Source organism: Myxocyprinus asiaticus, chromosome 6 (genome assembly GCF_019703515.2).
Source record: "Myxocyprinus asiaticus isolate MX2 ecotype Aquarium Trade chromosome 6, UBuf_Myxa_2, whole genome shotgun sequence".
NCBI classification, from domain to species: Eukaryota; Metazoa; Chordata; class Actinopteri; order Cypriniformes; family Catostomidae; genus Myxocyprinus; species Myxocyprinus asiaticus.
In genome coordinates this window covers 31,983,766-31,994,046 of record NC_059349.1, presented here as the reverse complement: position 1 = coordinate 31,994,046, position 10,281 = coordinate 31,983,766, and the positions used below count along the sequence as shown (strand labels likewise).

The 10,281-nt window shown below is 37.3% G+C and overlaps 1 protein-coding gene across 1 annotated transcript; it reads left to right on the top strand.

Moving 5' to 3' along the window:
- Positions 1 to 7,196: 7,196 nt before the first annotated feature.
- On the top strand, positions 7,197 to 9,485 carry cbln2a (cerebellin 2a precursor). Its single transcript, XM_051700240.1, has 3 exons — positions 7,197 to 7,581; positions 7,726 to 7,845; positions 7,940 to 9,485. Exons 1-3 carry the CDS (start codon positions 7,294 to 7,296, stop codon positions 8,135 to 8,137), a joined length of 606 nt encoding a protein of 201 aa, XP_051556200.1. The 5' UTR covers positions 7,197 to 7,293; the 3' UTR covers positions 8,138 to 9,485.
- Positions 9,486 to 10,281: the final 796 nt, after the last annotated feature.

Sequence of the window (10,281 nt, the reverse complement as noted above, 5' to 3'; positions counted from 1 at the left end):
GGAAACCAAAGACTAATTGGTTTATTACAATACATTTTCAGAATAACACCACTTCTTGTTGCCCAAACAGGCTTCACTCGTTTAGTAGAAGATAAGCATGTGCTTTGATTCTGAAGGAAACTGCTGCATCACACAGGTCTTTGCCTTAAAGATGTAGCCTTCCAAGACATGCTTAAGACCTTTTTGGCAACTATATATAATAACTACATATACAGGTGCATCTCAATAAATTAGAATGTCGTGGAAAAGTTCATTTATTTCAGTAATTCAACTCAAATTGTGAAACTTGTGTATTAAATAAATTCAATGCACACAGACTGACGTAGTTTAAGTCTTTGGTTCTTTTAATTGTGATGATTTTGGCTCACATTTAACAAAAACCCACCAATTCACTATCTCAAAAAATTAGAATATGGTGACATGCCAATCAGCTAATCAACTCAAAACACCTGTAAAGGTTTCCTGAGCCTTCAAAATGGTCTCTCAGTTTGGTTCACTAGGCTACACAATCATGGGGAAGACTGCTGATCTGACAGTTGTCCAGAAGACAATCATTGACACCCTTCACAAGGAGGGTAAGCCACAAACATTCATTGCCAAAGAAGCTGGCTGTTCACAGAGTGCTGTATTCAAGCATGTTAACAGAAAGTTGAGTGGAAGGAAAAAGTGTGGAAGAAAAAGATGCACAACCAACCGAGAGAACCGCAGCCTTATGAGGATTGTCAAGCAAAATCAATTCAAGAATTTGGGTGAACTTCACAAGGAATGGACTGAGGCTGGTGTCAAGGCATCAACCACACACAGACATGTCAAGGAATTTGACTACAGTTGTCGTATTCCTCTTGTTAAGCCACTCCTGAACCACAGACAACATCAGAGGCATCTTACCTGGGCTAAGGAGAAGGAAAAACTGGACTGTTGCCCAGTGGTCCAAAGTCCTCTTTTCAGATGAGAGCAAGTTTTGTATTTCATTTGGAAACCAAGGTCCTAGAGTCTGGAGGAAGGGTGGAGAAGCTCATAGCCCAAGTTGCTTGAAGTCCAGTGTTAAGTTTCCACAGTCTGTGATGATTTGGGGTGCAATGTCATCTGCTGGTGTTGGTCCATTGTGTTTTTTGAAAACCAAAGTCACTGCACCCGTTTACCAAGAAATTTTGGAGCACTTCATGCTTCCTTCTGCTGACCAGCTTTTTAAAGATGCTGATTTCATTTTCCAGCAGGATTTGGCACCTGCCCACACTGCCAAAAGCACCAAAAGTTGGTTAAATGATCATGGTGTTGGTGTGCTTGACTGGCCAGCAAACTCACCAAACCTGAACCCCATAGAGAATCTATGGGGTATTGTCAAGAGGAAAATGAGAATCAAGAGACCAAAAAATGCAGATGAGCTGAAGGCCACTGTCAAAGAAACCTGGGCTTCCATACCACCTCAGCAGTGCCACAAACTGATCACCTCCATGTCATGCCGAATTGAGGCAGTAATTAAAGCAAAAGGAGCCCCTACCAAGTATTGAGTACATATACAGTAAATGAACATACTTTCCAGAAGGCCAACAATTCACTAAAAATGTTTTTTTTATTGGTCTTATGATGTATTCTAATTTTTTGAGATAGTAAATTGGTGGGTTTTTGTTAAATGTGAGCCAAAATCATCACAATTAAAAGAACCAAAGACTTAAACTACTTCAGTCTGTGCATTGAATTTATTTAATACACGAGTTTCACAATTTGAGTTGAATTACTGAAATAAATGAACTTTTCCACGACATTCTAATTTATTGAGATGCACCTGTACATGCCCAATTAATCCAGATGCACGGAAAAATATTGAGGTAAAAAGTATATTTCTCAGTTGTTTCCAAGTCATAACTGAATTTTTGTTAGCTATGGTGCACTGATACAGATGTGATGCTATTGGGTTTTGAAGGTGAAGCAGATCTGCAACTACAACAAATCATTAAAATAAAAAAATAAAAAATAATTAAAGTAAAATAATTTGCATAAGAGACTTTTAGTCCAAATGTGCCCACACAGTGTGTGCGTGTATGCAGGAAAGAGAGATTCAGGTTATTTTATATAGGCTACTGTATAAATTGCTTTTTATAATTTCTATGCTGTTAATTCCCCCACATGGGGGAAAAATATAAATTTTTTGCTTATTTTGAGCTTGTTTTTTCTTGCGAGATCAGGCAACACTGCATATGTATCACCCACCCTTAGCACAGAGTACTGTCATTTTAAAAAGAAAGTTATTAACCGTTCTTTTATTTTGTTCTAACCGGTTACCAACTGGAAAGGAAGCATGAATGAGAGAAAAAAAAACAAAAACAAAAAAACAGTTTCTGCTCAGGATGAAACGAAATGAAAAATATTTCGTTTTTAGTCCCTGCCAGATCATACGAGTCATGTATCAATTGAAATTAAATGCCAAAGTGTCATCTGACTATTCTGAACAACTTGCAGCATAGTTCTACAAATCTGTGCAAACTGTTACACTTTTTATAATTTAGTCTATTACCAATACACGTTATTTAGGTTCAAGGACGAGATTGACAACAACGCAAGTGTACAGAATTTTATGCAAGTGTAGCTGCATGCAGAAATGTAATAACGTATTGTCCAGGGTCAGAAATTAATGGGGGCACAAAACATAATGCTAATTTACATTTCTAGGTAACAGCCTTATGGAATTAATTTGGAATTATATAAATTGATAAAGTATTTTACATAAAAGGATGAAATACAGTTTTTTAATGCCTCTATATTGATCAAAAATGCCACTAAGAATCAGATTGTGGGGGCAAATATTGCCCCATCATAAAAAGGTTAATTTCTGACCCTGGTATTGTCAATTTCATTAACCATACTACATTTCTTTGATATTCTGCAACATGTGCATTTTTACATAATTCAGAATGTTTTCAGCCATACAGGGTTGGAACAACATGACAGTGGGTCGGGGCGGACTGGCCGTCGGAAGCACCAGGTGTTTTCCCGGTGGGCCGCTGGGTAATTTGGGCGGACTCATTGCTGAACAAGTACCGGCCCATCCTAGGTTCTACAGGCGATATAGATAGCCGCCCTGGGCTCCAACATGCCCGCGTGGACCCTTACAGAGTGAACATTCAAAATATTATGCAAGGTAAAGCCAATACAATGGCTTTTAATTCGAAGAACTGAAATTACTTTTATTTTGAAAGTACTTACACATCGTAGTACATTTCCACACATATGCAATAACTCCGTACCTAGCATGGACTGCATTATTTGACATTATTTGACATATCTATAAATCACAATAATGGTGACAACCAAAGACAACATATTAAGTATAAGATGAGCTCTGAATAATCACAAAATGACAAATAACTGCAAGTTAGAACAAATACAATAACAGCAGCATATATCCACCTTTTTCCTAAAATCCCATGATGCTTAGCGAAAAATATGGGCGTTACTTCTGTTGTCAAGTAAACACAGCTGTTGTTGCGGCATACATCCATTCATTCTTTCATTGCAGTGTTGGAATTTTGAGGAAAGTGTGTCTGATCTCGTGACGACATATATCAATCACTATATCAGTGTGTTACTGAATGATAATAAACTGCAAAAAGTCAGAAAAACAAAGCGCGAACAAAACCGGCACGCTGTTTCTCCCAGATGCAGTTGAGATTTAATCTAAGCACAAACGCAACATTTCAAGCAAAATTATCGATTGTTTCAGTGTAGTACCTGTGTTAGTTCAGCTTCAGATGTGTGTACTTGTTATCATGTCACCCTGCATGTTCCAATCAGACAGACACACTGAGGAAGAGCCGTGAAGTTCTCATCCTTGGGTATGTAATTGCTTTTTCAATTTTTCTGATTGGATGGTTATTTCCTTTTAAATCTACAAGTAAGTTTAAACTTTTGTTTGGTGGGTGTTTGATTGGTGAGAGGTGGTGCTTCGCTGACATCCGGGATGCAGCAGGACGGCATTTTAAACCTCAAATGCGATGTGGTTTTTGACTACCTCTGTATGTGTTTTTGTTATCCAATCACAAAACACTTTGCAACCCGTTTACGAATATATTTAGCAATGACCATTTTGTGATCGGATCATCCGAAACTCGTCTTATTACCAGCTGTAAACAGAGTCTAAAATGATTGCAGCCAGAGCTAGGGAATGCTATAGAATGACTTCCAGCGGAAGTCCCACCCACATTTGTTTCCCCTGTAAGACCCCCAGGAAAAGGGTGGATAAAATCTGCAAACAGTAAAGCTATGACCAGTAAATAGTCATTTGCATAATTTATTCATACCGCAGAGAGCTGAAGTGTGGCTTGCTGAATAATGCTCACGCCTGATAAAAATGTTGAAAATAAGTCATGAAAAATATTACTTTGTGGCTAATTGAGTCTTTGAGGCTTACATTGTTTAAAGGACAGCAGAAACAGTGCTTATCAAAGCATAGGGCTTTTCACTTTTTCTCAAGAATAATCTGGGGAAGGAATTAAAACACTGCAGAGATAAAGACGCAACAAACTCACATACAGTGAAAATATGAGCAATTAATCTGCAAAATACCTGCAAAATTCTACACTTTAAGAGGTAGGTTTATTTTGTTTTACATATATTTATATATGTACATTTTCTGGCCAAATTTGTTTTCATTGATTTTTTTTTTAAATAAACATTTACACATTTATGTGAGTAATTTACATTACATTTTAAGCATTGTCATCAGTGTCCTGCTGTGTGACACTTTCTTCGTCTAACTATTTTAAACAACATTTTATGATCGTGTGTGTGCGTGTGTGTGTGTGTGTGTGTGTATATATATATATATATATATATATATATATATATATACCACAACCTCATATTAACTAAGACAATAGTTTATTTGCACTTCTAGAAAAAAGTTGAAAGGTGATTAAGATCTTTAAAACTTTGAAGAAATGCTGACATGTCACAGCACCTAAAATACACACTACCTAACATCTGTATGTTGGGAAAAGAGTTTTCGGACATGTTATTTGTCTGAGCTATAAAGTGCTTATTTTAGTGCTTTCTCTAAAAAAAAAATCCACTCATCACATTTACAGTGGTTTTACATGTTTTAAAGTTATGACAATTTTTGCACTGTGGGGCCCATTGTCATGACTAGCAGTCAATAGAAATGTCTTCTTTTAACACAAAAATTTTAAATTGAGCCAGAAAATTAAATCAGTTAGCCGGTGTGTTGCTGGCCGGGTTTGGTGGGCCGCTCTGGGCCAGAAAGTCCAGGGCCACTTTTTTGTCCCAGTCCGCCCCTGCAGTGAGTAAATAATGGATTTAAAAATAAAAATAAAAAAAAATATATGGTATTGTTTTAATTATTCTTAAATCTTCCTCCCGTTTTGTTTTTTGACAGAATGCTTAATATCACGTCACAACCACTGGATGGAGCAATAGCACATCATATTCTTTGCTGAGACACCTCAACCCCAAACAATAGAATGTCACCAGTGGAAAGCCATTGACCAGTTACATTTCATTTTGACATCAATAAATGCTAAACAGACATGTTAGCTGCTTTTCCAAATAAATAAAGCAGTGTAACTGTTAATTCAGTTACATTACAGTAGGCTACATTAGATCTACAGTCTAGTGCATTACACTTTGGATTTTGTTGGGAGTATTATTCATTCAATGCACAAATTAACACAGTTTTTCCACTGATTAGACTTAAAGGAATATTCCGGATTCAGTACAAGATAAGCACAATCGACAGCATTTGTGTCTTTGTAACAATAACTCGGAAGAACTGGAATGAAGATCCATGTGCGGTTTATTAGACAACAGAATTATCAGAGTGAAAACAGGTGTGGTTTGAAATACCAGGAACAGCAACAGCAATGAAGACAGGGCAATAATCGTGGTCAGTAACAGGCAAAAGGTCAGGTTAGGCAGGTAACAACAATATCCCGATAAACAAACCAGGGTCAGAAAGCAGGCAGTAGACAGTGGGCAAACACTCAGTAATGTAGCTGTGGCAAAACAAGACTTCTCATGGATACTGCTCAGTGCTTAAATAGTCCTTGAAATGGGGAACAGGTGTGTGTGTAATCAGACCAGATATGTGGGTTGTGGGATTTGTAGTCCAATTGTCCCCTGCGAAGCATACTGGGAAATCGAAATACCCTGGGAAAAATCGAAATACCAAAAAATATTCATGTTACTCAAATGGATTAAGTAAACTTAAATTTTACAAATTTAATTGACTTTAGCATAATGAATTTAAGACAAAATGTTCTAGAATTGTGTTGCTTTAGTTCATTTTAATTACTTGAACAACCTGCAAACCTGAGTGTACAATGCAAGTGAATGGTGGCCAGAACTTTGAAGCTCCAGAAATCACATAAAGACCACATAAAAGTAATCCATACGACTCCAGTTGTTAAATCCAAATCTTCAAAAATGATATGATAGGTGTGGGAGAGAAGCAGATCAATATTTAAGTCATTTTCTGCCATAAATCTCCACTTTTACTTTCACTTCAAATTCATCCACATTCTAAAAGTGAAAGTGAAAGTTAAGATTATTATTATTTTTTTTTTTTTTAAAAAAGACTTATATTTTGATCTGTTTCTCACCCACACCTATCATGCTTCTGAAGACATGGAGTAAACCTCTGGATTATTTTGGATTACGTTTATACTGCCTTTATGTGCTTGTTGGAGTTTCAAAGTTCTGGTCACCGTTCACTTGTGTGGACCAACAGTGAGATATTCTTCTAAAAATCTCAATTTCTAGTTTTTCCTGCAGAAGAAAGAAAGTCATACACATCTGGGGTGGCATGAGGGTGAGTAAATGATGAGAGAATTTTAAACCCTCCAAAGGTTGGCCCCATTCACTTCCATTGTAAGTGCCTCATTAGTTACATGCAGCCTCAATTTTTGCTTTTTTCTGTTTGTGTATCTGTGTTCTAATAATGTTATGCTAATTATTTAAGTGCAGATTAAAGTATCTGGGAGTGATAGCTACGTCAAATTTTTAACGTTTATTGATTGATTGGAGATTATTGCGCAATGGAATCTTCACCGGCTAGAAAGCACACGGTGAAAATTCGGGGCGTATTCAAATAGGGCTTGCGCGCAGTGTGTGTGTGTGGAGGAGAGGGAGAGAGAGAGAGAGGGAGAGAGAGAGAGAGGGAGGGAGAGAGAGAGAGAGAGAGAGAGAGGTACTGTAGTCTTTGTACTGTAGTCTTTCTGATACTGATCTCCTAAGGCTGGTCGTTAGTAATTTTTGCTTAGAGGTCTTCCACAGTCTATAATGTTGAGAGCCAGGGAACCGGGCTCTTTGGCCGTGCTGGCCTCCACTCTTCTTTTGGGATGCGGCGTTGCGTACTCCCTCGGACATAATGACACAGAACCTGTTGTTTTGGAAGGAAAATGTTTAGTTGTGTGTGACTCGAACCCGTCCGCCGAAGGAGGAGTGACTTCGTCGTTTGGAATATCTGTCCGAGCTGCTGGTGCTAAAGTGGCTTTCTCAGCCGTCAGAGGAACTAACCATGAACCATCAGAGATGAGTAACAAATCAATGACAATCTACTTTGATCAGGTCAGTCCCTAGAGCTATTCTTTCACATTTGTTTCAGAGACACTGATCTCACCACAATGTACGGTAAAAAAAATAAATAATAATAAATAAATAAATAAACGTTTAATTGCCAACTTAGCCTACATGACGGTTTCCCTTTTACAGGTACTAGTTAACGTTGGAAATCATTTCGATCTTAAGGCGAGTGTATTTCAAGCACCGCGGAGAGGTATTTACAGCTTCAGTTTTCACGTTGTGAAGGTCTACAACCGACAGACAATTCAGGTGAGGAGACTATACTTTTTTTCTCATTGCGAAAATTTGACACAATGCTTCTATATAGTCGTGTTATCACATCTTGTTCCCCCCATGTCATTAGGTCAATCTGATGCACAATGAATACCCAATAATATCTGCTTTTGCTGGTGATCAAGATGTCACTCGCGAGGCAGCGAGTAATGGAGTTCTGCTGCACCTTGAGCGCGAGGACAGACTCTATCTCAAACTGGAGAGAGGGAATCTAATGGGCGGGTGGAAGTACTCCACATTCTCTGGCTTCCTTGTTTTTCCTCTCTAATTTAATACACTTTAAATTGCTCGTACTGAAGACTAAGGGGCCGTTCATACCGAACGCGTTCTTGCGCTAAAAAGCTTGATACAGCGCATATAACACAACACAAGTGTCTCGAGACGCGTTTTTAAAAGTTATCTGGCTTCTACAGTATAGGAGGGTGAAAGACGCCCGTCTCGCGCGTGTTTACATAGAAAAAAAAAAAAAAAAATTGGGAAAAGAGCCAGACGGATACGAAACGCGTTCGGTGTGAACGACCCAGGCCCATCTGCTTTCGAAAATAAAAGTAGCAGCAGGGACCACATGGAATTTGTTTTATTTTTATTATTTATTTTTATTAACTATATGTGATATTCAAAAGCAAGTTGGACAGTCATGACCATTTCATGTCTGCATAGCTTTGGGAAAGAATGATGTTCAAATGAACTTATTGTATGTTACAGTCTAATCGAATTTTTTTTTTCAGGGGCATATTTTGCACGAAGTGTGTTTTGGTACGTGCTTGCCATTGAATTAAATTTTGTATAGCCCTCATAAATGTGTTGATCAATATGAGCAATGTACAAAAACTGCCATTCCTCTGTAATCGTGTTGTTCGGCTTACTGCATAGACAAGCAATGATATCTTGCATTTTATATAACTTGAATGTAAATATACCATGTCATAAACACAAGGAATGTATTTAGAACTGTTCTAGCACTTGCGAGTTTATTTTGCGAGAGAGGTGAATAAAGATATTTAAGAAGCTGGAAAGAGAACTCAGAACGCTGTCCGTGGTGCTGAAAAATGATCAACTGTCAATCAAAAGCTGCTGTCTTGTCAAACTGACATTTGAATAGTTATTAAAAACCATGCACACATTGAGACATATAGTGCAATATTCATCAGTCACATTTGTTTGGGCCACAAACTAACATCACCTAAAAGTGAGCACAGCATAGACGATCAATGCGGACTATGTTAGATCTTACAGCAAGAATTGTTTATGCATTCATGCAGGCCTGAGCATACAGATTCATATTGTGATCTCATATTTAGCTCATTTTCTTTTAAACATTTTGAAAAACTAAGTTGTATTTGAGAGTAATTGTGTGCCTAGAGTGTAATCATTTTTAAAAATCTTAAAATAAAGTGCTTAAAGGCTCAAGTCTCCCAACAGGGGACAGTTTTAGAAAAGATGAAAGAAACCCCCACCTACAGAGATCACATGTGCAGATACTGGAAAGATATAGACATCATGTGGATTTGCTGTCTCTCAACGCAGGGCAGGGCAATGGCATCAATTTACATTTTATATTTGTCTTAAACAACAGTGAACTTTAGAGTTCTATCATTTATTGCTTTATATTTTTCAGAGCATGGCCAGGAAACGGCATAGAAATTAGGTACTGTCATTTTTTTTTATCATGCACAATTAAAAACTGAAGACAGCATTATTTGGAGGTGAAATGCAAATCTGATGAGGTATGAGAATAATGTGGGTGTTAAGTGTTAAACAGTGAAATATTCCTTCTAAGTGTAGAGCTTAAAAAGACACTAGCACATTTGCCTGTGTTACATTTCATAGTTTGAATGATTTCAGGGGGTAACCAGAGATTTTGTGAGATGATATGATGTTTGACCTCATTTATTAAATATTTCTGGACTTTAAGTTTAGAAAATCTAGTTAAAAGTAAAACTCTGAAAGGCATTTACCCTCTGTTCTTGCCACTGCATCTGCTTCCTGTCGTTTGATTTGTTTTGTTAGTAGCCATGGCCCAAAGGCTAAAAGCTGTCTGAAGCCTGCATCTGACATTTCTTTCTCAGAAAGATGATTAAGAATGAAAACATGACTCAACAGCACGTTGCTGCTAGGTCACTAAACATGACTTTAGTATTGGGGAACAAAATGCAGAAAATCTTTCCATGCAAATTCTTTCATTTGTCCTCTAAAACCTGTCGCTTAGTCAATATATATATATTGCATACTAATTAAATGAAATAAAATATTCACATTCAAAGAACCTAATATAGAATAATGGAGTTACTTGTTTAAAAATGACATTTATATAGTCAAGTCATTTGTTTTGGATAGCGCTTTTCACAACACACATCATTTCAAAGCAGCTTTACAGGAAATCATGCTTTAACAGACAATGGAACTGTAATA